At 38.6% G+C, this 13,004-nt stretch overlaps 1 protein-coding gene across 14 annotated transcripts in view; it reads left to right on the top strand.

The window, feature by feature from the left end:
* Positions 1-13,004, top strand: part of dab2ipb (DAB2 interacting protein b) — a 250,907-nt gene that overhangs the window by 176,375 nt on the left and 61,528 nt on the right. For all 14 annotated transcript variants that reach the window (XM_037533218.1, XM_037533219.1, XM_037533222.1 and 11 more), the window contains 2 exons: positions 11,905-12,058; positions 12,547-12,645. In XM_037533218.1, coding sequence (XP_037389115.1) covers positions 11,905-12,058; positions 12,547-12,645 — 253 coding nt within the window. The remainder of the gene's footprint in view (positions 1-11,904; positions 12,059-12,546; positions 12,646-13,004) is intronic.

Raw genomic sequence — 13,004 nt, 5'->3', positions numbered from 1 at the left:
ATATGGAAATAAAATATAATGTTCTGTAAAGCTGTTAAATTTCACAATAAAAATACGAGGAGAGCATTTATTTTCTATAGACCTACAAAAAACAGAGGAATATGTTTAATTCCTGTAAAAGCTTGTCATGGTGATGCAGATTTGTTGTGACAGTGGCCGTTAATGCTTAACACCTTTAACACACAGGTTATTTTAAGCACTTAACAGACCAGTAGTTTAGGATAGTGTAGTTTCTGGGTGAGTATGTTGGTGTGTACTTGCTGGCCATTCTCCTGATTAATTAAGTTGCTCAGTCTATACATAGTCAGTGCAGAGTTTGCTTCTAATGGTACATCTGGAGAGTCTAATTAAATCTGTTCCATCTTTCCAGTGCTTAACAGTGTGTTTATTGCAGAAACTCATATTACGGTAACAAAAAATATTATTTATCATGCAGCTCTAGTACTTATTCAGTACTTCTACTGAATCATCTGCACTCCAGTACTAAGGAGTGAGAGACTAGGAATAGAATCCCAGAGCTTTGAAAGCAGTTAGTTTGCACGTACACAGAGTTCGTCTTTGGTTTCATCCTTATTCCTTCTCAAAACATCCACGCGGCTTCATAATTTATCTCCGTTTCTCCAGCCACAGTTTCTTGCACCACCAAAGCAAGATGGTGGCTATATTTATGACCCATTTTTCCAACGAAGATTGAAACTTGCTTTTGACGTACAAAACCCCAGAAGTAAGCTTGAATCCAGCCTGAGAGAAACTTTGAATGGCCCACACACTGAGACAGCCACGCTTGGAGCTGGGAAACATAGGGAAAAATATTGTGATAAATATTTTAGGTGTTCGTCCTGGGAAGACAACACTGCACTAATTTATGTCCGATAAAAGAACATAATAAAGCCCATCGTTGTTTTTTAGTCTGAGATCACACGCTGTGATCTGAGGATCCTAAAATGACAGGTTTATGTGAAGGCATGATATCTGCCTGCAGTACCAAGCATGTTAAACCAGTGCAACTCAACAGCCAAGTTTACAGAGCAATCTCATTAATGTTGGGTACAATAAATGTGGTATTACTCTAGGAGATCATACATGTTAAGTTTACAAGTAGAACTGAATATCTGTATTCATGGCAAAGTTTGTAGGGGTGACCCGCTAATCACAATGAAACAAAAAGTAGCACATTCAGACTGAGAAGTATCTACTGTGCCAAATTTATCTTGGGAAGCAGAAAATGAGATAAACCAGAAAGGCCCGGATTTGGGTTTGTTTTGGTGCTTAATGTGTTAATTTAGTCAACCAGAATTCTAGCTGCAAAAAGAAAAATGAGACATCTGGAAAAATTACAATCCAACCATTTTATCTTCGCTAACTCTTGCTGACTTTGATGCCCAACATCTTATTTCATGCTTATTGGCAACAATTCCAGAAGTGATTCCAGCCTGCAGCATGTTGTCAGTGAAATGTTACAGAAGTACAGTACTGTGCAAAAATCAGGAAACATGTTCAAGAGAAAATGACACTGGAGCCTCTAACACTGCGTGTGATATCAGTGCTATCAGTATTTAATGTGTCCTTAACACTAACGTGCAATCAAGCTACTACCCAAACACACCTTAGCTGTTTATTTCTCATTTGCATCTAAAATGGCTAAAGGAGAAGACGACATGTAAGAAAATCCACTTGCGTAGTTTTCAGAACTGGAGTTCAGAGCATTATTAAGAGAGAACATGGGACAACCGTGCGAGACGTGGTAGACCACCAATACCGTCCCCATCAGATGAACAGCACTTAAAGCTTTCATCTTCGAGAGAGAGGAGGAAATCAAGCTCCACTATTGAGATCTGAAAATAACTAAACTAATCCAACTAAATAATGATGATGGTTTTATTACATTTCTTGTTTAAAGAAATGACTCTTGCATAGCACTATATGGCCTCCAAATCAGAAAACCCTAAACTCTATACACATTTCCACACTGCTCTTAAGAAAATATGGTATTAAGTAGCACTCTGATTCACAGTGGTCACAAAGGTCAGTTCATTTTATAAATTTGCAGGTCATTCTGATGTTTATCGTTTGAGGAAAAAAATCCACATGATTTTTGAAATCAACTATTGGTAACATCTGTATTGTATTGTTTGAAATTGTGTATTGTAATATTGCAGCAGTAGCAGGTGGGTTGTACTTGCTTCATTTAAAACTGTGTATATATAAACCAATATATAGTTAATAAGTCTTAATATCAGGGATGTTACAATATACAGGAGGCGTTTGGGAGTCGCTGCGTATTGAATTAAATACAGTTCAAATAAATTAGAGTGGTTTCCACTGCTCTATTAAAACACATGCCATGATGTTTCTAGAAATTCTCCTGTTCTGCCTTTTGTATGCTGTGTGTATTGAAATTGATTTGTCTGGTGGTTGAGTTAATTGTCATTTCTAACTTCTGCAATAACATGCATTATTCATTGACCATAATAAATATCATATTCTGAAGTTGTTACAGCCTGATTTGATATTGCTAAGACATATTATTACCAATTATTGATAAGTACAGTACTAATTAGTATGCAAATACCGGAATACTAAAGCTAACTATATATAAATATATCTGTGTAAAATGTGTATGTGTACATTTGGGACTCCTGGTCAAATTACCAAAAAAAAACCCCAAAAACTATGTTTTATATATCAAATAAGTGTTGCTGTGTCTTGAGACTATATTCTGAGCAAGTTGAATAAACCGAGAAAGCCGCTGTTGGGTTTATTCTGGGGTTTTGCTTTGCTCTTTGTCTTTACTTCAGTGTGAGATTTGTGTGCCTGTGAGAAAAAGAAACTCGTCTTTGGTGCAGCGTCTGAAATATTTACAGAAGTGAGTCGAGGAGGAATAAGCATTCATCTGGGAAGGAGATGAAACTTTTAGGTAAATACTCACTGAGGGCCAGAGAAAGAGAAAAATGAACTGAATGATGGAAGGAGATACAAAAAAAGGTCACCGACTAATGATTTGTGTGTGTGAGCTGGTGTTTAACAGTTTTTATGTGTTTATGTTAATCCTCCTCCACACACAGTGCGAGAGCGTGGGTGTGTGTTGCCACGGCTGAGGCTGTAGCACATGCTGTTAAGCATGCATAGCACATCACTGAGCACATGCCGACATGCACACAGCACCATTAGTGGGAACATAGCCTTAGGTGCCATTCCTCATTGGTTCCAATCGATGAGCGACACTAGATTTATGTTTGGTTTCACCTATAGAGTTATGCTGTCCATGTGTGCTAAATGTGCATGCACTAAAGTCCTTCATACTGCGCATCTCCACTGTGTAAGGAGTCACTTTCACGTTTGTCAGGCTTAAGATATTGAGTTTGATGGACAACTGAGCTGAGGCTGGAACACTTAGACTGTATAGTATATCGTTTATGTTCATTGTTGCGATACTGGCTTTTGTAATATTGATATCGCAGAGGCTAGCCAATCACATTTGGCTAAATTGTGTATTATAAGTAATGCTATCACTATCAATACTATCAAGTAATTTACTCATTATTTTGACAATTAATTGAATCGGTTTTTAATTAAAATAAACTGTTTTCATTACAGGTAGGCTAATGTGAGTATATTAATAAGTAATATTGATGTTTTAATATTAATTAATGCTGTAGCAGGCTGGGAGTGTCGGACTGTGGGCTGTCTATCACACATGCTTATTGGAATATTAGGGCCGCACCCACACAGTTCTCCGATAGATCTATTGAACAGTTTTAAGCCATGTGGTAGCCTTTGGTAGTAAATGTCATCTTTTTCGCCTCCGTTTTACTAGCCTACATGTCCATCTGTATTAGGGAAGTGATTTTGATTGTGCTTGTGTATTTAGAAGCAGGCTAAAATTACAGTGTATTCTGCCAAGACAGAGTATTTAAAGTGACCAGCGCCTTGTGTCCAACTGCCACAGTGTCAGCAGCATTTCTTATTGTGACAATGCCCTCTTTTACTGCCAGCTTGAGTCGTTTGTTCACTAGAACGGCAGCGTACAGCAGGCCTACATCCCATGGTATCAGATCAGAAGTTGGAATGAGTATGAGTACAAGTAAATGAGCACAGTATTGGGCTGATATCAGAATCTGTATTGATGCACTCCTAGTGGTGATATAATGAAATCACACATGGAAGTGCAAAGTAAAAGAGAAGAATGTGGTGGACAGCGATGGCTTTCTGAACCAAAGCTAGTGGGTATATGTGTTTTACAGTCACCTGGAATGTGGTTAAGGCAGTGTTTTGATGCTTCGGTGGACTTGTCTTTTTAGTGAATTATCACTGACTAATAACACTCTGTCAAAAGAATTTGCCAAATAATCAAGTTATCATGACAAGCCTGTTTGTGTGCTTCCTGAACAATCTCTCTTGGGTGTTGCTGTGTTTTTCAGTGAGTCAATGCCTTCATATAACCCAAGAAATGGAAGCGCTTTTGGATAAATTAATTATCCAGTCTTTAATCTTGTTACGGAAAGAGTTCTTCAAAGTGGTTTCAGGATATCGCAAACACATTGTGTAATACAGTTACATTATAGCATTCTGTCCATGCAAGCTTACAGCACACACACACACACACACACACACACACACACACACACACACACACACACACACACACACACACAGTGTGTTGACATTTCTGCGGAATGACCATATCTAGGCTTGTCTCTCTGCTGTCCAGGTTCCTCATGTCCCTCCCCCCACACATTTCCTAACCTTCACCCATTACTTACATAACATCTTAGAACACCTAAGAACATTTGCACAATATTTGCATTATAATGCCTGTATGTGTACACAGTGCCTTGCAGAATTATTGGCACTCTCAATAAAATGAGCATAAAAGGCTACTTAATATCGTTTTTGATGTATATTAACTTGATCTTACAGTGAAGCGTATGATGCATAAGGTGTTAATATTTGTGTCATGATTTTGAGCTTTTTTAAATTCTTAGAAAATTTCTTTTAGCTCTCAGATACTGAGAAGAAGCTTTTTATGTATTCTACTATTTCGTCATCTGTTAGTATAACAGCATGGCATTCATATACTCTGCAAAGGTTTCCATTCTGGAAATTAAGGGCAAGTTATTAATTTTTCAGGATTAATTTATACAGATAACTAAATATCATTTATTTCAGTGTTTAATACATCCAGTCTTTGCATTTTTTACAGCTTCCATTCTTTTCAGGGGGCTTGCTTTCATTCTTTCAAAATAATCTGCATGGATATTTTTTTACACCTCCAAAGTTCAGTCTTAGAACTTCATTTGCATTTTCTGCTTCTAGCAATCCAAGTACAGCCCAAAACATTAAATGACATTAAGGTCTGGACTCAGACTCTGTTCTGAGAACATCAGCAGCTTCTCAGAAGTGTGTTTGAGGTTGTTATCTTGCTGTAGAATTAGATTTTCCTAATCCAGAGGTACTGTGTAAAGCATTCATTTCTTTGTATTTATCAGCATTCATTATGCCTTTAATGAGAACAAAATCAACTCAACATGCTATTATACATCCCCAGGCTTGAACTAATCCTCCGCCATGCTTGACTGATGTGTGTTTTATTGCTTCTGAGGTGTTCATACTGCCTGCTGTTGCTTACCGAGGTTTCAAATTTAGTCCAGTCAGTCCACAAAACCTTACATCTCTCTCAGATGTTCAGTGTTTACATGCAAATTTTGTTCCTGTTTGTTCATTTCCTTTTCTCAGCAACAGCTTCTTGACAGCTACACATCCTCTCAGACTCAGTGTTGAGTTGTCTTCTCACAGTGGATGGATGGACAGAAACACCTGTGGATTTTTCCAGATCCAAAGCAAAAGTGGAGCTTGATATTCTCTCAAAGATGAAAGCTCTAAGTACTGTTTGTCTGGTCGAGACAGTTTTGGTGGTCTAACAGGTCTTGCATGGTTTTTAAAAGTCCCTGTTCAGAAACTTAATGGCAGTTCTAGGTGGGAATTTTAAGCGAGTCTAGAGAAAGTGTGCTAGTTTTTCTTTGTCTCCATGGCAGTTGATCTCTTCCTGAAGTCGCTTAGGAGAACAGCAAATCTCTCGATCTTTGAAATAAGCTCTCAGTCTCTTTTTTTTATCTTTCTCTGATAGACATCCAAAGCCCACATCTTTTAAGGGATTTCATGATTAGGTGTTACGGAGGGCTTAGGGGCCAAAAGTGAATCAGTCTCGTTGCTTCATCTTTTTGATAGAATTTGGCACCTCAGACTTCCTTCCGGAGCGGATTCTCACCTGAGAGCTGAAAGAAAATAAAATTCTTTGAGTGTAGTGAGAAACTTTCATATCCTGTTGTCATATAGATGCACGGTGATTGATGATGGCTTGGACGGAAAGCTCTCCCACCTTTTTTTTTTTTTTTTTTTTTTTTACCCTCTCTCTCTCTCTCTCTCTCTCTCTCTCTCTCTCTCTCTCTCGCTCGCTCTCTCGCTCTCGCTCTCGCGCGCTCTCTCTCTCTCTCTCTCTCTCTCTCTCTCTCTCTCTCTCTCTCTCTCTCTCTCTCTCTCTCGCTCTCTCTCGCGCTCTCGCCTTCCTTTCATATGGACTTCACTTTGATAAGCGTTCCCCATAGTCCTGCTGTCAGTGTCAAAGGCAGGAAAATGGATGTCGGTTGTTTTCCCCTTCCGGAAACTCAACGTGTCTTTTAGAACAAGGAGCTCGAAACTCCCAACTCCCAGAAGGCTCAGCAAACATGGATCAATCCAGAAAACCCCTTTGCTCCAATCACTCTTTTTAGTCTTCTGCCTGGTTTCACCTCTGCCAATAGGCAACCCCCCCCCCCCCATACCCCCCCCCCCCCCAAACACACACACACACACACACACACACACACACACACACACACACACACACACACACACACACAATCACTTTGCTCTTTTAGGGTTCAGTGGTTGAAAGACGGGATGTATCCCAGGAGTATGCTCTGGAAATCTTTGAGGAAGAGGAGAGAGAGAGCGAGCAAGAGAGAGAATGGAGGAAAAACAAGGAAGGGGAGGGAGAGAGGGGGAATGGAAAAAAAAAAACAAAAAGAAAGAAAACAAGAAACTGGAAAGTTGATGGGCAAAATGCAGAGTTTTAAGTTAGAAGTGGATGATGTGTATCTGTTTGTGTGAGTGAGCTTGTGAAACAGGGCTATGGGCCTTTACTTAATGCGCTTCTGTTCAGGAGCTGTGTGCATGTGACTGTTTTCTGTATTGATGGCTGTAGATCTGAGGCTCTGCCACTCAATAGACTCTGTCTTCTTCTCCATCAAGCCAGGCATGTAGAGTAGGGTCTTTGCTGCTTTTTAAAGGGCCCATATCTTTTTTTTCTTGGATTTTTTTTTCTTCCACTGGGGTCCACACGTGTTGTTTCTGTACTGCACCAAAAACAATTGTACTTTATTTTTACATGACCATTCTCCAGCCTGCCTGTACACCTCAGAATGAGCCCTTACACCCCAACAGAATTCTAGAACACTCCTGACCGTTTTCAGAGTTAGCGACTTAATGATCACTGATTTAAACAAAACATTTAATCTTAAAACCAGTTACACATGACAATTACAAGTCAAGTTAATTTAAAGATGAATCTTGCTTTTTAATATGAAAACAAAACCAGGGGCTAGAAATCAATACAGAGCTCTGTTTAGGACTGAATGGCAAATGAGCTGTAAAACTAATATGCTTTGTACGTGTAGTATTGAAAATGCATAATAAAGACGAGACCGACATACAAGTTCATATATTATTATTTCCTAGCTATGAGTATGATAAAATCACCGCGTCTTGCCCATATAACTAAAGGCTGCATAATTAGTCTCTCTGCAGCTATGGTGTCACAAAGCCTTCTGATTTCTTTGAGCTGAAGACAGACGTTAGAGGTATTAAGTAGTAAGTAAGAAATAACCAGAAGGAAATAACCAAATATGTGTTCATTTGTTTCAACCCAGAGTGAAAAAGCTGATCGTCCTCTCTCACTTATTTGCTCAGTGTAGAGTGACTAAAATCGAGTTGAGAGAAATTTTGGTGATGTGTTTGTACAAAAACGATTTGGGCTGTTCGAGTGACTACTGAGCTGTAATGCTTGTTACATGTTTAGACTCCAAACATGTATCTGCTGATTGAATACATCTGGGATTCGGGGAAAGTTGTTTGGCTTTGATTTTTCACCGAACCATTCCATTAATCCTTGTCAAATAAAAGAACATAATAAATATGCAGTTGAGTAAGAGTTGTAGTTTAATCCTGTCTTTAATATGGCCCTCTTATCAGTCAAGTATTAAAAAACAGAATTGTTACACAATGCCATGGTCTCCGTAGCCGCTAAGCTTAGGCTGATTGTGGTCTGAGAGTCTTTTCAAATGTACACTGTGCCATAGGTGGTTTTTTGTACAGGCATGCTATCGTCCTGCAGTGCTGAGCGCGTTAAACCAGTGCAGCTCAACAGCCTGTTTACAGATCAATCTCATATATGTTATGTACAATAAATATGGTACTATTGTAGGATATCACATCACACTACATGTTTAAAAGTTCAGTTAAAGCCCTGTTCGGATTGGATTAGTTGATCAGGGGGCATCTGGGAAAAAAATGTCCTTGGTATCTGTGAAAAGTTTTTGTTGTATAAAGTAATGCTTTGATGATATTGTTTAGCTGTATGTGAATATGGGTGCATTTAATCAGCTTGTGAAATCTGACTTCTCGAATAGACTCTCTAATGCTCACCCAGTGTAGAGGCGATAGAGTTGTGATTCTACCACCCAGACCAAGTAAATGGTTGAAAGGCTTTCAAAGTGTCACATGGATACATGCGCTAAAAGGCTAAATACAGCAGGAAGCAGCTAATTATTCCAAAGGGTGCTTTGTGCCTGGAAAATCGACCAAAATCACAAAAACTTGTATCTGAATGGGACTAAATGTATGAGGCAACCTCTAAGCTTGGTGAAAAACAGCAGGTAGTTTGGCCTGTAATTTTCTCAAGCGCTGAAAACGCTAGGTGCTCTGTACTTTGTGGGAACATTTCATAATGAATGGAGTAATAGAAATGGCTCAAAATTACTTGGAACAAAATCTTGTTACATGATCACACATTAAAATGAAGATTTACTGTTCTCATATGAAATTACCTTGTCTGAGATGATGTTTTCTTAAAACAGCAATGAAGTACAGATAAATACATAATTGTAATGCAATACAATGTAACTGTCTGACAAAATGCAGTAATGCGTTGCTTAAACTGTATTTCATAACACATTGAAATATTCAAACTGCCTGGCTTTATGAATTCCTCTATGAATATAAATAGCAATATTTCTAATATGAATACCAATCATTGCACTTACTGCACGATACTGCACAAATGAAATCTTGTTGTAGTTTAGTCTTGCCACTCACATTACAGCCATAAACATTTCGCATAACACGATGTCTCCACTGACATGCTTGTTACAGCCGTATTACAGCACATTATGAATGCTGTTCGTGTTGAATTAATGTGACGGGAGTGATGAGAGAGTGTGCAGGAAAGTCGTATTCTACACACATAGTTAATAAAAATGGTTTTCTATACTATCTTGGTTATTCTCTCAGCCACTTCCTCACCTGCTCTTTACTGACTTTTATACATTTGATATTGAAATGTTTTGGACTGTTTCTAAGCTTAGATTAGGAGATCATTTGCCATTGGGAGAGAGCACTAATTAGCTTGTCACAGCCCTAGTAGGTTTCAGTAATCCTCAATTCAATATCAGGCAGTAAACAACACAAGTACTTATTCATTGCTTTAATTTCACACAACAGTCAAACTGAAATATGCTGCTTAATGTCTTTATAATCTGAAACTAACAAATAATGCACTAATGTGCAGCCTACAGGTTCTGTTGCCGTGTGTATGTATGTGTGTGTGTATATATATATATATATATATATATATATACATACACACACACACACACACACACATATATATATATATATATATATATATATATATATATATATATATATATATATATATATAATATATATATATATATATATATATATATACCTACATTATATTGTATATACATGTATTGTATTGACATGTATATTACTAGTATGTAATAATTCTATATTATATGGCCAGAAGTTTTTAAAAAAAACAAAAACAAAAAACTTTGGACTACCTCTGTGGGAATTTCACTCAGTCAAAAGAGTATCCGCAATCAATGTTCCAGTTCATCCCACAAGTTTTTTTTAGTGGGGTTGAGGTCAGGGCTCTCTTTATGGATCTGGCTCTGTGCACATGGGCTCAGACATTCTGGAACAGAAAGGGGCCTTCCCTAAACTGTTGCCACAAAGTTGGAAGCATAAATTGTCAAAAATGTTTTTGTGTGTTGTAACATTATTGCCCTTCACTGGAACAAAGGAGTCTAACTTAAACCATGAATAACAGCCTAGGACCATTATCCCTCCTACACCAAACTTTACTATGCATTCTGGTAGGTACCATTCTCCTGACATCCACTAAACCCAGATTCATCTGTCAGACTGCCAGATAGTGAAGTGTGGTTCATTACTCCAGAGAACGTCCACTCCTCAGTGGGAGCATGTTTTACACCACTCTAGCCACTCTTCTCGGAGATGGAAACCCATTTAACAAAGCTCCCGACACACAGTTCTTGTGCAGCCAAGGATGGGTGACTTTGTTTGCATAGTGTACTGGTTTGTAGCCAAGCTGTAGTTGCTGCTAGACTCTTTTACAATTATAGCACTTACAGTTGACTGGGGCAGACCTAGCATGGCAGAAATGTCATAAATTGGCTTGTGTCAAAGGTGGCATCCTACGACAATGCCATGTTCAAAGTAACTGAGCTCCTCAATACGACCCATACTACCGCCAAGGTTTGTGCATGGAGAGCTTTATTTTATACACCTCTTAGCAGTGGGTGTGGTTGAAACACCTGAACTCAATAAGTGGCCAGTGGTATATGTTAAATGAAGATGTTGTTGTTGTGAGAAATACGGGTAGTCTGAAAGTAATTAAGCACAAAATGAAAGAGAATGAGTGTCATTTATTTCACTTTCATGCTCACAATATTGATGTAAGAAAGATAAAGCTTTGTGCTCTATCAGTGCAGTCTGTGTAGAGCCTGGTGAACATATGTGTGTACATTATATGCTTTCAAATATCTCTGATTAGGGACTCGTTTACCCGTCTTTTTCTTGAACATCAATTCTAAAGTGACAGTCACATCTATCACCCTGTTTCATTAAGTTCCAGCTTGCACAGCTGTGCTGTCTCAGTAGAGAATTACATTTAGCTGGACTCATAAATAGTTAATTAGAACTCTGGAAAGGTAATCTAAGTTCTTGATGGCTGCGCCAGGTAATGGGAACGATTTTCTCTGTAAAATGATTGTGCTTTCTTCACATTAAATTTTAGGTGTTGCTTCATATATATGTAATATATTCAGTATGCTCGGTCATTTCTCGTTGAGCTATTTACATTTCAAGCTATGGTTAGACCAAAATTCATGTTGCACAGTTTTCCCCCTTATCCCAAATGTAGTTGATTTAGCCAAGACATGTTTGGTCTCTGAAGCTTGCCTTTAGTTTTGTAGGTTTTGGTAAGTGATAGTGGCTTATAGTTGCCAGATTAGCATTGTGCAAACTGCATGCTTAACAACCGCATCAAGTTGTGTAATCTCAGTTAGGTTCTACAGAAATAGAGCTTCTGCCAATGTGTGATGTACTCTTATGGATGCCATGCCAAGCCTAGAGATTCATGTTTTGCCTCTTGTTCACATAATTTTGGTTTGAAGGTAATGTTTTTGTAGCTGTGGTCCACCTTCTGGTCACTCATTACTGAGTTTCTCTGACACTCTCTCTCCATTTCATTCTCAGATCTCATCTGATGCCGAGACTGAAAGAGTCACGCTCTCACGAGTCATTGCTTAGTCCGAGTAGTGCAGTGGAAGCTCTGGACCTCAGTATGGAGGAGGAGGTCTTTATCAAGCCCGTACACAGCTCCATCCTGGGCCAGGACTACTGCTTTGAGGTAGACACCCACGCACACCCATGTAGTCCACTGCAACTGGTTTTTAATGTGTATAAATTATTTTTATGGAATTGTATCACTCTGTCATCATCCCTTTAGTGGGTTTGTTAGATGAGGTTATTGGGTTTGCATCAAATATGAGATGTCTGTTAAAACACTGTTGTTTGTCTTTGTGTTGATGTGATTAATCCTTTCATAATGTGCTGTGTATTTCAGTCTTACATCTGATAAAAGTACATTATCAACTAGAAAGTTGATGTGAGTTATAAGCATAACTAATGCAACAATAAATAAAAGAATTGCCCATCAAATCCATTGGCAAGCAAAGGTTTGGGCACCCATAATGTTAACTTTTACTTAGAATATCAACAATATCATCATCATGTTTGCATGTGACTGTACTTGCTTGCCTTTAATATTTTCATAATTGAGTGATTGAATTATAATGAGACCAAGTAAAGGACTGATAGCCGTACAATCCCCTGCAGGTGATCACCTCAACAGGCAGCAAGTGCTTCTCGTGTCGCTCAGCCGCCGAAAGGGACAAATGGATGGAGAACCTAAGACGAGCTGTCCACCCAAACAAGGTAAAGTCACCTGCATTTAGCTGGGGTTACCTCTTACACATCTGTGTGGAGGTCACATCTGACACACCTGGGCACATCCTGGGTTTGATCGCTTAATAAGACATCTGTTTCATCAGGATATACAGAAAGCAATGGGAACGATGGTGAGAAGTTTTTCTGAGTGCTTGAAATGAGGACGGATATTTTTTTTTTTTCTGCTCTCTAATTAAACCATTGCTCAGACATGGGAGCCGCAAAACATATGGCTCCTTAAAGCACGCCAAGAAATGATGGCAGTAAGACAGCTCACCCCACCCTCATCTTTTATTATTTAACAAATTAACAACTAATTAGTTCTTTAAAAAAAAGAGCTGGTCGTA

The sequence above is a fragment of the Pygocentrus nattereri genome, chromosome 23 (assembly GCF_015220715.1).
Source record: "Pygocentrus nattereri isolate fPygNat1 chromosome 23, fPygNat1.pri, whole genome shotgun sequence".
NCBI lineage: Eukaryota > Metazoa > Chordata > Actinopteri > Characiformes > Serrasalmidae > Pygocentrus > Pygocentrus nattereri.
The sequence above is the reverse complement of the archived record's forward strand: the minus strand, read 5'-3'. Positions and strand labels throughout refer to the sequence as shown.